A 15146-nucleotide genomic window follows, 5' to 3' on the forward strand; every position below is an offset into this window, starting at 1 on the left:
GCACAAGGGCAAACGTCAGGGTCAGTTTTTGTGCCCAGCGAGAGGAAACTGGGGCCCAGGAGGCTCCATGTCCTCCTCCCTCAGACATGGGGAGAGTGAGCTGCCTTCCCCAGACTGGCCCTGGTGGTGGGGAGCAGCCTCCCTGGCCTGTCTGCCATGCTCTGAAAGGGACTTCAGAAGCCATGGCATGTATGGGTGGCACCTGTTGCTGGAGACAATTTCACCTTTCTCTTCACTTTTTCTGCTCGCTACTAACTGATGCAGGAGAATCGGTGCTGGTTCCTGCCCAAAGCCATTAGCACCGAATGCCAATTCCCAGTTTCTCTAAGGGAGTGGAAAGGGATGGAGCACCTCCAAGGGGAGGCTGTGGTGCAGCCGTGCTGACTGCTCCCAGCTGAGCTGTTTAGGCAGCTGTGCATGCCGTGTCTCTTAATGCCGCCGTGCTGCCCCACTGCAACCCATTGCCGATCCTCTGCAGCACCTGTGCATCCGGCTGGAGGGGCAAAGCTGATTTCCCTTGAGAAGCCAGTTCATGGTTATATCTGGCATGTTTATGCTGTGAAAGCAGTGGCAGTCTGGGTAGGAGCACTTCCCTTAAAACAGAATCAGACTTACTCATTTGCAGCTTGGGGTGCTGGGTTTAAGTGCCTTTTCAAGGTTGGTGCTCAGAGGACTAGGGTTGGTTTGTTTTTAATGGTTTCATTAAAAATACTACTCAGGCTATTTCAGCTGAGAAAACTCTTGTTGACAGTGTGTGGCAAAGGTTCACAGTGCATGTACTGAAATGGTTAGGAGCATACTGGCCTTTGGCTGTTTATGGAGGACATGGCACAGTGTGTGGGGCAAGAAAAGTCAGGCAGAGAGGAAACACTATCAGCAGTCTGCCTGAGGAGCGTGAGGACATGGGGGACTGATGTCTGGCTCCAGGCTGTGTGGAAAGGCCAGTACCGGGAAAGTGTTTCTAGGAAGTAAGTGGTCACTAAACTGGGGATGCTCTCAGGAAAGAGGGTGCTTGTGACCAAAATATCTCAAGTGGAAATGCCTGAAGAGCAAAAAGATCTCATGGGGCAAATATGCTATCCTAGCAGAAACTTCCCCATAAGGCTGACAGAGGAGACACCAGCACTTAATCTACCTTGTGCTGTCCCATGGGATCACAGGTGTTTTGTGACTTGTTCCAGTTCCTATGGACTGGACTCATCACTGAGCTCTGAGATAGTTTTGAATTCATCTGAAGTGGAACAGGGAATGACCCACTGATATGTACCCACCATCAGGCTGAGCGGGAGAAAGGATCTGCCTTTCTTCCACTTACATCTATTCTGAGAAATACTAAAATTCCAGTGCAATTAGCGGGACATGGGCAGGAGAGAAGGAGACAGCAATGTGCCCAGCCAGGGTTCCTTTAAATACTAGTGCATGTTTCCCAGCAAACACAGAGCACAGGACTTTGTTACAGAAACAAACAGAAAACAAACCAGGGCCAGACCTGCCTGATTTTTCACATTCCAAGTAATTTGTCTGCTTCAGTTACTGGAGGAAGTGAAATCCAGTGAAACAAATCTGACGTGTGTGTTTATGAAGGTGTTCAGCTCAGCAGAAGATGTTGTTTTCCTGCATTCAGCCTGATTCTTGTACTCACAAAGCTACTCTTCACCTCAAAGCTATCGTACACAGATCACATCTTGTGGTGCAGCACATCTTCCCCCAGCATATCCCAGAACCCCAGTCCCACTCTATGCAACAGCAGTTGGCCTTACAGGGAAGAGAGGCTGAGCTGCTCGCTGAGCCTAATTGGCGTGGCAAGGTTGTGCATGGATTACCAGGTGCACGTGAGCAGATTCACCGGCAGCAGCTGGGGCTGTCCCTGGGAGCAGATGCCAACACGTATGCAGTGCAGCTCACAGAATTTTTATGGCAGAAAATGAGCAATGGGAAGAGGGGACCCAGGTTGCCTCTTGAACTCTGGGCTGAGCTTACAGGTTATCACTTCAAAAAAAGGCATCCTTTATTCCTGAGCAGCTCGCTACAAAAGACCTTGCATAACCCTGAGCAGAGAATGGTCTAACACAGACTGAGTTTCAAGCTGGAAACAGAGCTTTGAAAAACCACGGTGCTGCCAGATCCTTTCTTGGAATGAAAGCCTGGGTTTGCCAAGACTTAATTCTGACTCAGGAAATTTATGCCTTTTGTAGGAATTATTATTATTATTGTCTTTTCTTTTGTTTGTTTTTGATGTTGGGTAAAAAGGCTAAACTGGCCTGCTTGTCTTCCAGAGTTCTCCATTTAAACAACCAAAAAAAAACCACCCCAGCTTAAAAATCCCTTTTAAATAATAGCAAACTTGAATAATTTAAATAGGGCACTTCCCCCTCCCCCTTTATTTTCTTTCTTAGGAGGAAATTACATTCATGGTGTTTATTAAAAAAAAAAAAAACTGCCCATCATCATGTCTGATTTTATGGCTGCGGTAATTTATTCCCAGGATATCAGGCAGTTTCACAGTCTCATGCACAGAAGCAGCTGTGATGTGAGAAATTCTGAACTCTGGCAACACTAACTTGTGATGAAAGACCACCAAGAGGAGGTCAATGCTGATATTGTAACCCCTTCTAGGGCATTATTACCTCAGGGTCTGATAATGTTTCACTAACGGCGAAAACAGCTTTCTGCTTATATCTCTATAAGCTGGTTTTAGCAATTTGTCTCTAGTCAGCAAAGCCCTTAATGTATATTTAAACAGCTGTAGAATTAGATCTTGAGTGAGTAATATTTAATATTCTTAGGACAGCTTAACAACCTGATCCAAACCAAACTGCAGTCAGTGCAAGTTTTTATTGATTTCAGTAGGCTTTGAATCAGACTCCACAGAAATGGATTGTTCCCAGCTGTTATTATCTAGAATCCATGGCAAGAAGAAATACAGGAGGACACAGAGATTCATTAAATCATCATATGATGAAGTTTATTTTTCTCTGAGAACTTGCAAATACATATATATAAGCCACAGCATCCCCAAGATGATGACAGAGACCTTTTAGGGCTGTTTTAAAAAGTATTTTTTCCTTGTCTTTCTCTGTCAGTGGCTTGCTCAAAATCTCTGTTGACAAAGCACAGCAAATTCCTGACAACAGTCTTAAAGAGGCTGGTATATAAATAAAGATGTCTGAGAGAAGCCAAAAGCTATACTCTGATCTCTTTACACATCACATGTTTCGAGAGTGGCACCTTGGCTGCATAAATAATCCCTCTGGTGTCAACTAAGTTTTAGAATATAGAGGGGGTAGAGGCGGTGGGGAGGTAAGGAGAGAAATATCTAGCCCAAAGCTGGCAAAAGCTCTGCTGAAATGAAAGGATGGGTGAGAAGGAGGAGGGGGAGGAATTGTTTGCTAAATAGAAAAAGGCAAAATGACCCAACAGGAATAAACATTTTAGAGGGTCTTACAGAGAAGATGCTTTGCCAAATGCCGTCTCTTCAAATGCAGTTGAGTATCTTGCTCTGAAGTTCTCTGTAGCTTCCCTTCAGACTGTGTCTTTTTCTTTCTTTCTTTTGGGCATCATTTTAGAACTGAGCTCAGGACTTCCCCTTCTTTATGATGAAACTTCTCATCTGAAGAAAATAGAAACGGAGAGTATGAAGGTAGTTGGACCATGGCCAGCCCTGCACGTCAGCATGAACAAGGTATAGCATATACATATATACTTTTACATAGATATGCCAGAGCACCTTTGTCATTTCATATTTAAAAGATGCTGTTTTTTCACCTCAAATTCAAATCAACATTCATCTTCAACTGGCTTGCTTTTTAATCACCTCTCACCATCTTCTTATGGGACTGGGATTTGGTTTTTAGATTTAGCATTTCAATCAGCTTTGCCTTTTAAAATTTCAGAAGCTGCTTCAACAATGTTATGCTATAGTTTTAGTTTAGTTGTGAAGAGTTAGTCATCTAGGCAGCCTAGAGCTGTAAAAAAATAACAACACTTTAAGTGATAAAAAAAATCTTGTTTTTCTACATGAGGAGTCCGTGTTATGCCATAAACTCCCCCTGGCATCTGAAGTTAGTGGGTGTTTTATGAGACAGTTTTTGCAGAGGTGGCCAAACAGCCATGTCCTGCTGCTTCTGCCAGAGATCAGCAAATCATTGTCTCCTTGTATCCATGTGAGGCTAAATCCACTGTTCCTGAACTGGGAACCCTTGTTCTGAATCTGGACCAAGATCTTTGGTTTACAACCGCACAGGTCCTGAGCTGGACCCTGTGAATTCAATGAGAGCATTGCCACTGTCTTCAAAAGAGGTAGGTCCTGGCCCCCAGTGACTCTGTATAGACTTTTTAAAAGAAAAATGGTGTTTTGAGAGTTCTTTGTCAGCTCAAGAAAGAACTCAATTATTTTACCTTGGTTTTACAAACAGCCTTTTGTTGATATTATTTCAAGAAGCATTAGAGAAATTAAAATCCAAGGGAACACGACCAAATGTACCAAAAATACAAGCACAAAGGGACTATATATCTATAAAGCAGAATCTTTCTCTTCTCTGTATGAGAGATTCCAGGAGATGGAAGTCAAGGCTAAAAATCAGTGAGCCAGGTGTTTCTAATGCAAAAATTAAATATTGGAATTTTTTTCAACATTACAGTTAATTGAATTTATTCTATAATGCAAGGGATTTACTAGCATTAAGATTTCCTTGAACCATGTTCATTGTTTGTCATAGGATTTTGGTGTAGTTCAGATATGGACTGCAGTCCTTATGCCTTATTAATGTAGTCATGAAGTAATGGCCTGTGTCATGATTTTGGGGGATTTCTCAATGAACAGAGGATGGCAGAATATTTTAGACTTTCTCCCAAATCTATTTGGTTTTCACCTGTGATGAGTTCTAATTTTGTCTAGCTCAAGTGGGAATTAAAAAGATAAATCATAAAAGTCAACAAACTGAGGTGAAATGGGAAAGTAGTCACCTTTCATTCCTGTGTGCATTTCTCAAGTTCATCTTCTAGAAATATTCTCAACTGGTAATAAGTAAGGCTTTTTATAGGCAAAGCTTGCTAAGCACTGACATCATTTGCCAAAGGAAAATTCTCCATCTCAGACTCATCCAATGAATACCCAGGTGTTGTAAGAGGACTTGTGTAGTTCAGATGTGATTACTGATACTCTATCTGAACACCAGTGGAGAACATTTGCTCAGGTGCAATGTCCAAAACATGCTTTAAAGGACTGTCCTACACTATTGAGCTCACTGAGAGCTGAGTTTGGCATATTTAAAAGGCAAAAGTGAAGATGTGAAAGGTCTCCCTCCACACTGACCACAGCGCACAATTGGGCAAACCAATCTGACCTATGCTGCACAAAAGGTTTAAAGATGCGACCTTAATGGTACCCCTGTGATTTCAAAATTAGTAGATTTATGGTCTGTCTTCTTTCTTAAACTGAATGCTTGAAACACTTTGGTCCTGTATCCCACCATACTGTGCAAGTAATCCAAATATTGTACCTGCAACTTCTGCCTGATCTCTGATCCTCTTGCTCGTTCATATTAACTGCAAGTCTGTGAAGGGAGGACTCAGCTCTTTTATAATTAAAGGTTTTCTTTGGCTTGTCCTGACAGCTCTAGAATCTTGTCCACAGTCAGACGGATTATTCATTTAAGGACTAATTAGCAGAACCCAGTATCATAACAAGTCAGAGCTTCACAATAAATGCAGCTGCAAAGTAAATGCAGCCTGTGTCTGCTGTGATGAGTCTGCCATCAGTCAAAGTTTAGCTGATGAAAAAGTCTTGTAATGAGCACCAAGAGATGCTAAATGCTTCTGTTTCTGGCAGAAGCTCAGCAAAAGGCAAGGCTAGAGACATGGGCTGTCTAATGAAAACTCTTCCCTGGCAGTCATAGAGGATTTGGGTTTAAGAGCTGGGCAGCATTCCCATGAACAGCAGCTACTATGTGAATGGAAAAGAGGCCAGCTCTTAAAAAATTATTAAAATTACTATTTTTAGCAATCTGAAAATTGTACATACTCTTGAAACTGGCCCAGAGTCACCACTGGAAAGCATTTCAGTGATCCAGACCTTACATTACAGGCCATGGGTTGTGACCAACAAATCATTCTGAAATTCTTTTGGCCTTTCACTTGTGGTTTCTTCTTCAAGCACCATTGTCTGACCTAGATTCTGTGTACAGAGCTCACAAAGCTAAAACAAACAAACCACAAGTCTCTGATCTCTGAGCAGAGCCTGGAGTTGCCTCAGCAGATGACTTCTCCAGTGAAAGAGAGAGACTTGCTGCAAATATTGAGCTAACCTTGGGCTGAAATGCCATAGAGTACTGCCCAGCAGAAAGGTAACAAGGCAGGTTAGGCTGGATTGAACAACCCCAAACTGTGACAAGAATTTTTAACTGAGAGTGGGGCCTTTAAAGTTCTTTTGATTATGGTAGTTAACTAACTACTCAGTCCAGCAGCAAACAGATTTCAATGAGTGTTCAACGTTGTCTAGTTTCTGGCAAAAAAATGAAGACTTAACTCCTCTCCTGCACCACTCCATTGATTTCTGGTCTACTAAGGGCTTTTTATGGCCTGCTATTGCATCCTCCAAAATATTATGCTTAAATAAAACTAGTGAAGCTGTTACAAAGCTGTTTCATTTACTCTGTTTTTGATTAAAAAAAAAAATGAACCATTTCCACATCTGTTGTGGAATCCCAATTTTCACTCCCTCCTTTACAGTTGCTAATTGTTATTTTTTCAAGCAAAGTGCTTTCAGGCTGGAATTTGCCAGGCTTCATAATAGACCCATAGGAGAATTAGCAAGAAATTGGGTAAATTAGATTCTGCAGTTAATTAATTTGATTGTCTGCTACAGCAAACTTTGTCTCATGGGAATGATGAATGGATGTGTCCAACCTCTTTTCCAGAGCTGTTTGGTATGGTGTATGTGTCTGTCCACCTACTAAATGATGAAAGTCTGTTTCAACTTGTGTTTCATACCCTTTTGTGCTAGCAGAGTCCTTAATCTCCAAGACAGACAATCCTAAGTGTTGTAGTTGTGAATGTATTTCTGATTTTCTTCTTGGAAGCCTTTCATTAGAAAAATATGTTCTCCCATCCCCCGTTGCTTTGTGTGTGTGTGTGTGTGGTGTGTGTGTGTGTATGATATAAAGCCAAGAATGTATTGTTAGCATTTCTGAAATCTTGGGAGTCTAGTAATTATTAGCCCAGCTGTAATTATTGCATAAAAATAAAGAATAATAATGCATTTCAAATTGTTTCTACCTCTTTTCCTGATGTTATGGTCACCCTTTCCCTACAACTGTGGGTCCTAAGGTTGGTGATTTCATTTTGGTGGGGTGAAAGAATTATGATAGTCATAGAATCATGGAACTTCTTAGGTTGGAAAAGACCTTTCAGACCATCATGTCCAACTGTTAAGCCAGCAATGCCAAGTCCAACACTAAACCATGTCCCTCAGTGCTACATCTACACATCTAAATACCTCCAGGGATAGTGACTCAGCCACTTCTCTGGGCAGCCTGTTCCAATGTTCTCTCCGGCATGTCCATGTCTTCTTCTTTTTCCTCACTCTACAATATACTTTGAGCCCTTTTGCATGTTTTCAAACAAGCCTTTACATCTTGCTCTTTCTTCATTGGTCTACATATCTTCTCATTCCACCCAAATTTACTGTATGTGGTGGCTTTTACATATATATGCTATAAATTATGTCTTCACTCTCTTTATTGTCCCTAAACCCAAATTTGTCCAGGTTCAGGTCTGCACTTTAACTGGCCATTGATGATTTGTTTATAGCCATGGGTCTCCAGTGCCAGACTGTGGCCTTTGTGCTATCACTCCATATCAGTGCTCTTCTAGACCATGTTCTGTGTCTTCCCTTCTCAAAACTCCTGTTTTCATATAAGCCCTACATTGCTTTAAACTACATGTTTGTGTTAGAGTCATAAATGTCTTATTCTACAAAAAAATACTGGTGTTACTGCTTTCTGTATAAAATTATTGCTGCTACAGCTAATCTTAGTGGAGCAAACCTGCAGGCAGATTGAGAAAAGTCCAGATAGAGGCAGCTAGATGAGCCTTAACGTTTTTGTAAACTCTGCTCAGAACTTAAAGCCTTTTGCTACCAGGGCAAAACTGTATTATAGGACTGCCCTATTACATAGGTCATCTGCTTCCAAATGACACCACCTCCAAAAATCTGTGGAACTACCTGCTCCCTGCATAACAGCAATGCCCAGAGCCACCAGGGTTCAAAAAATAATTTATAGTTTAAGAAAACCCACAAAATTAACCTATCTTTTAGATGTACCTGAGACTCTTCTGTGTGATACACAGATTAGAGGGTATATCCCAGGGAACACAGCCTACCATGGTCCTCTAAGACTGTCATAAATCTCATAGTGACAGAGGTAGGATTTAATAATATTGAGCAATAGCATTTTATAAAATAAATTTGATACCAAAAATTAAAGAGGTTTACTACAGGGATATAAGCATAACAAGATTTATTGGGAGTTATATTTTTCATTAGACCAACTAATAGCTAACCTGAGGAAAGTATTCTATGTCTGACAGCTTAATGTAGGGTTTGTTTGTTTGTTTTTTCAATTGTACTTTTTTTTCTAATAAAGAAGATGTAGTTTCTGCTTGTAAACTTTACCTCAAATAAGAATAACACATAATTGTACAGGTCTTATTGCGGTACCTGTTCATAATTGGTGTTAGCTGCCACATGGTTAAAAGCAATAAATTTCCTGGTGAAAAAGGGACAAAAGAGTCTGTAGATTTCTATGCACATTTTCAGATGTAGTTGAGTCCCAGGAAACCTCACTTACCTAATGTGCTTTCAGAACCTATATATTTGTGTTGTCTTTGTTAAAATTTTGCCTCCTACTAGTAGTGATGACTAGCAACAAAAATAGACCTGCATTCCTAAAGAAAATATTCATTATATTCTTCAGTTCTCTCCATTAAAACACATGTTTTAAACATGATGTTTGTCTAAGAAGAGGCTATCAATAAATTCACAGAGGCACAAGATCATGAATCTTGCTCTTGGTACAAAGTTTGATGTAGAAAAAAGTATGAACCTTTTAAAGCAGAACTTGGAAATGTTATCTACAGGAGTGGTATTGCTGTGTTTCATGCAGCTATTTTTATATTCTGTATGTGTACTTAATATTCACTTAGCTTTGCAAACCAAAGTCAGTGTCATCGTTATCTAACACTGCAAATCTGCCTTCAGGTCTAGTATTAGCAAATGTAATTGAATTTAAAGTAAATTTTTGGGAGGAGAAACAGCAAATTTAAGACTTCAGTTACAAAAACAAAAAATGCCTCTAATTTTATATGTGTATATATCTGAGCTTGTTTGACTTTTTCCATTTAAATGCAATTCTCCATTGTTCTCCTTCCATGGAAAAATAAAATTCTGCATTGATGGTGAAAAAATGTAAACACATTGCTGTTATTGAGATCAGCAAAATTGGACATGGAAAACTGGAGTTTTATCAGGAAGCCTAATGGGTTTTTTCTTAATTTCTAAACCTTTTAGAATGAGTTTAGTTTGAAATGCTAAGCAAGAGTATCATCTCTTTCAAATGCAAGTTTGACTCTAGGACTTTCACTTGAAAGGGGTATCTAAGATTCTTTTGAATTGTGACTAAAAAGTTATAAAATAGGAAGTTTCATTAACATCCTGCCATGCTTAGCATTTTAATATTTTCCAAATAGAATACTTTGAGTGTATAAATTAAATCAAAATGTTAACAACTGCCAGCCTGTCTCAACAAATTAATACCTAGCTGTTCTCTTTCTGCTGAGAGCAGTGAAGATTCTGGAAATATAAAATTTCTTTATTATATAGAAAAATAAATAAGGATACAGCTTTCATTCTTGTAGCAATAGTATGTGGACATTCCTAATGCAGACAGGTTTTTGATCTTTGATTTTCTTACAAATTAGTGAAATGAACCACAGAAGATTCTGCATGTGCTTTTGTAGCCATGAAATATTTTTTTTTCTTTTGCATTCTTTATGTCAGTTATACTTTAACAATAAATAAAGTTAAATTGGGAGATGAATGAGCTTGTACGTAAAGATTAGTGGCATTAGGGAAAAATAGGAACTTATATAGATGCTTAAAAGTGATAATAGTCTGCAATAAAGAGGTTCTGCTTTGTTCTGTGATTAAAGTTTACTTTTCATCTGGATCGTCAGTGCCACTGACTCTGTGTAATAGTCTCAGCTATTCAGCTGTGGGAGAGCAGAATTCAGCAATGATTCAGGATGTGCTACTCTGTGGCTGAAAAGACTGCCAAGGCAGGCAGGCCAAGAAATCTTTGACGTGTTCAGAAGCTAAAGAAGGCCGGGTCAGGCCAAGCACTCCCACGCCCCGTGTTAAAGCAAGTTTTGCTTGCTTGAAGGTGAAACCCTTAAAGTGTGACCCAAACAAGGACTAAAGCAGAACTGAATACCCAGCACTGGCTTCTGAGAAGTGTGCACCTTCTAGCAGCAGCTTTCTCTTTCAGCCAGGTCAGCCACCCATCAGTATTTGGACCTCTCAAGAATCTCAGTGTGGGACTTGCACATCAGATCTCACACTGAGGATCTCTGTTAAATGGAGTCATCTGCACAATACTGAATAGAGCAGGAGATTTAGATATTTTTGAGGATTCCCATATATAGGGCAGCCCTGGGACTTTTTATTTTCCTCTTGGTCAATATGGGGAAATTAGGCAGTGGAAAAAGAGCAATAGGACTGAAAAATATCTATATCCATCTGAATAACAGAGGGATGTGACTTGGGAACGTTTCTTGTTATGAAATAAGCTTGTCTCCCAAACAAGCCCCAATTGTTTTGCTATAGAAAGTAAAATACAATTGTTTATTTTTGCTTGACTGAAATGTTATTAATTAGTATACAGTGTAAAAACAAAGGTGAGATTTTGCATGGCCTTTAAAAATGCCACTGCTTAATGTGTTGTTTTTTCTGCTGTTAGAAATCAATACACATGAATGTTGGCAGTAATAACAGTCTTTTTAAAATGGGTTCACTTTATCTACCAAGAATATCAGTGAAGTAAAAGCTGTGCTTTCTTTACAAATAATTTTGTCCATTTGATTATCTCCACTTCTCAACTTCACAAGTATCCCAGGAAAGACACCTATGGCAATCAAATATTTCATGTTTGGGTTTGGTGGTTTGTTTTCTTTTCATATACTTGCCAAACTATTGTTTTAATCAAGACTGAATAGATGACTACAGTTCCATAAGTTGCTCCAGCTAGACACTGTCACTTTTCATTTTATGTATTTTCTTTTTCCCTTAGGGGGAGACTGGGGAGAATGGGAAGTCCAAATATATTTTCCTCTAAACAAAGTAAATGTAGCTTGACAAATAAACATGTAAGAATTATTAGGAATTTGGCAGAGATAAAAAAAATCTCATGATGAGTAGTCTTTTAACAGACAGTTGTTCAAAATCATACCTGGCAGCTATGGAATTTTGGAGGCAGAAGGTTGCTAGACCAACTTTGCTTGCACATAAATATCTTGCAGTCTCAACAGAGTTCTGCTAAGGTCTGGCCCTTTCCCTCCCCAGAGTTTGCTGAGCAGTTTCCTTAAGCAGCACAATTGCTTTTGGAGTGACTTGCTCCACTTTCAGAAAGTGTTCCCTGAACCTTGATATTCCCATTTGTCTGTGCGTGCTCGAGGACCTGAGAGTCAGTAAGATTGTAGTTACCATCAGCCAGTGGCATGCCATGAGGGAGAGCAGAAGGAAGGATAAAGGAGATAGATTTTGAAGTGAAAGGGCTAATCATATGGTAATTTCAGTAAAAAAAATGATTGGTTCTGTCTTTAAATACCTGGCAGAGGTAAACCTCGAGGATCACTGGACCTGGTGTTCTGATGCATTGTACCTGTTTTGGCTGAAATCTGAATGACAGCATTGCATATCTGTTCTGTCTGGGTGTATACAACCACTCACCCTTCTCAGCCATGACAGCAGAAAATAAATGCACAATCTAGGCTCTTACTCATCTATAATTCAGGTGTCACTTCCAGGAAGAATAGGGAAGTTTACAATGGCTGTTATGCCATTGTCCAACTAGTCTCTAAAAATATGTGACATATTACAGTTTGATTGCATAAGAGTTAATGTTTACTATCCTGGTCTCATCATACTCTCTTTGTTGATACATTAGTCTTACATTGTCTTTCTTTTTGCTTTCCTTTTGTGCATGGGAAGTTTATTCATGTGGCATTTCTGACATTTCTGCTGGATATAGTTTGTTCAAGGCACAAAACCTTTAGGTCATGTTTGACCAGGGCACTACACTAGCTATCCTGAGGCCAAAATTTCTGATTCAGATCACTGTGTAGGTAAAGTATTATTATCAGGTGGAAACAGCATCATAAATATTTAAAGTTCTTTGATTTTTCTTTACTTTCTGATGGAGATTTCACTTGGCTTGCAATTAAGTGGAGATTCCTTCTCATTTCTCTGGTTAAACTTGCAAAGTTTTCATTTTAAGGGTGGTGTAAAAAGCCAGTGCTCACTATAGTTGTGCTGTTTGTTCTTCTGCCTTCTGTGGGATATTTTGAGACAATGTTTTGTTTCCTCAGTGTGATCACAGGTTTGAACAACCACTCCAGGGCCTGGCTGGGCTTTTTATTCCACATCATATTCTTGCTTCTATTACTCAGGCTTCCCTGGGGCTATTTTTGTCTTGAACATAGTATCAAGTCATTAAATATTTAGAAAACTTCTAAGATGTATCTATCAGGGTATGAATATGGAAGTTTTAGTCAGTATTGGTGAATCAAGTTATTACAAGTGAAATTTAACCTTTGATAATTTTATGAACTTATCTTTCTAATGTATGTCACTGCTTGTTTAATAAATACAGGCTGAAGAAAAGAAGGTAACAGAAAAGACTCTTCATGCCCCTGTGTCACCTTCATCTGTACCTGACCATTTGAAGTGCAATATCCTAAAAGCTCAAGTGGAAGCTGCTTTTAGAGTAGGTGCCCAGGTAATCTGTGTTTAATACTCTGCTTTTTTAGTTTTTGCATAACTTTCACCAGTTTTCCAAGATCCCATCATTCCTCCTGAGGAAGCACCTAATTTTTAGTCAAGTATGCACGTTGACTTAGCATTCTCTAGCTATTCTCTAGCTATTCTAGCATTCTCTTCAGGTAACTCAAAACAATTGATATGATGGAAGTTGGAAATTTATCCTAACTGACATGATTAATACAGCCTTAGGAGAGACTAAGAAAATAGGAAAGATGGCCTCAGGAAATCTCTGTTTTGTCACTGTAGCTTTTAGCTACTTTGTAGCTTAAAAAGAGTAACCTCTGGAGTTTTCTGAGGCTACCCACTACTCATGGAAACTGGGGTTAAGATTGTTCTAATGATAATATCTGTATATCCAAATTCAACCTTTATTTCAGGGGATGAGCTTTAGATGCTTGAGTGTGAAATATTAGCTAGTCTTTTGCTTTCCTACTTGTTTGTGTGCTTTTAACTAAATTTTAAGCTTCTATTTTCACAGCTTGGTTAATGTTTACATTAGATACATCCTGTTTCAAAAATACTCTTTTAATAATGCCATACAACTGAAAACTGGTGGTAAATAACATGACTGTAAAAAGTTATTTTCCCAGTCAGAACCTGGAATCTAAAATGTGTGGTTCTTCTTAAGTGAAATTTGTGGACAAAAGATAATGCCATTTGTGCCAAAAAATAAAGCCAAATACAAAGTTTTAGGAAGAAAAATAGATGTAGAAAGATTGTTATAATGCTATCCCAAGTTCCTGTGGTATCCTTGAGCACACTATTCTCTTTGAATACAAATTATGTTGGTATTTCCATTGTTTTGTTTCTTTTCACCAGGTCAACTTGCCCTGCAAAGAACTTTGTTAACAATTAGCTTTGTGTATTTCTTGTTCCCTGGCATATCTTTCATTTGAGAGCTACATTACATCTGGTCTAGCTAGATCTAAGGAAGCAGCAAAATTTGGTTATTCTGACTGCCTTAAATTTCAATAGCAGAAACCTGGCAGAATAACGAGAAAAGAATTGTTTGGGTGATTTTTTTTTCTTTCCATATTTGCTTAAAGCAGTTCTCTCACCTCTCTGAACTCTGTGTTGCATCAACTGTATTTTATGCAGCATATTTTTGCCCTTGGGTTACCTTCTGTTTTTCCTGTGTTTTTTCTACAGGATGTCACGGTATACTTCTCATATTTGTATTTTCTCTTGAATATGCTTAATGGTCATGTTTGACTGGATAGTTAAAGGCTGGAAGCAGTGTGTGCTGCTGCATTCAGAATACATTATTAAGGCAAGACAGGAAATGTGCTTAACATATGCATCTCTCAATTGACCTGCTCTGCCTTAATTTTTCAGTCCGAGGCTTTCCAAGAGAAAGCCTCCTAGGTTGCTTTTTCTGCCATAACCATATTCTTTAACTGTTGCTAGGTTGTAAATAACTTTTAGAGCAAATTGAGCATTCCTCTCTTCCTTCTTGCCTGTGTTGTTTTTCACAAAGCTTTGAAAATCAAATTGGGTTAAGTATATGTCTGTGGATTTGCCCTCGATGAGAAAAATCTTCCTATTTCAGGGGAAGGAAGGTAAATAAAACTGTTGCAGTATAGCATTTATTGTTGAAAAATAATGGCATAAGGTTCAGTTTGAAATCCCTGAAACTTTCACTGCTAACAAAGTGTGGCTTAAGATTTATAGCCGGTAAAATAGGAAGTCACCTTAATCTTTGAAATCCTCATTCAACTATCTGCTTAGCCACAAAATTGCCTGTGTAACTAGAGATGAGTTCTTCTGCACTTGAGCTCCCCTCCTGTCAATTATAAAAGATCAGATACGTTGCAAAAATAAGCAGGCAGAGACCAGGCAGTGATCAGCTGTTACAGTAAGAAGCTGTGGCTATGAAAGCATTGAAAAGGGTAGGAAAAATGGTGATGGTGAAGGAACCAGTGCAAACACAACATTGATCTTCTAGAATGTGTGAGAAGGGAAGGCAGCTACAGGAGGTCCTGATAAACCACTGTATTTGATACCATAAACCCACCCAGTTATCTTCTTTACCTGCCCCCAGCACCTCAGA

General features: G+C 39.2%; 1 protein-coding gene across 5 annotated transcripts in view; it reads left to right on the top strand.

The window, feature by feature from the left end:
* Window positions 1–15146, top strand: part of EPB41L4B (erythrocyte membrane protein band 4.1 like 4B) — a 207498-nt gene that overhangs the window by 137112 nt on the left and 55240 nt on the right. For 4 of the 5 annotated variants that reach the window (XM_077784982.1, XM_077784967.1, XM_077784973.1 and 1 more), the window contains 2 exons: window positions 3567–3682; window positions 12927–13052. In XM_077784982.1, the coding sequence (XP_077641108.1) occupies window positions 3567–3682; window positions 12927–13052 (242 nt within the window). The remainder of the gene's footprint in view (window positions 1–3566; window positions 3683–12926; window positions 13053–15146) is intronic. The other variant, XM_077784970.1, reaches the window with a different exon arrangement.

The sequence above is a fragment of the Lonchura striata genome, chromosome 1 (genome assembly GCF_046129695.1).
Source record: "Lonchura striata isolate bLonStr1 chromosome 1, bLonStr1.mat, whole genome shotgun sequence".
In the NCBI taxonomy this organism is placed as follows: Eukaryota; Metazoa; Chordata; class Aves; order Passeriformes; family Estrildidae; genus Lonchura; species Lonchura striata.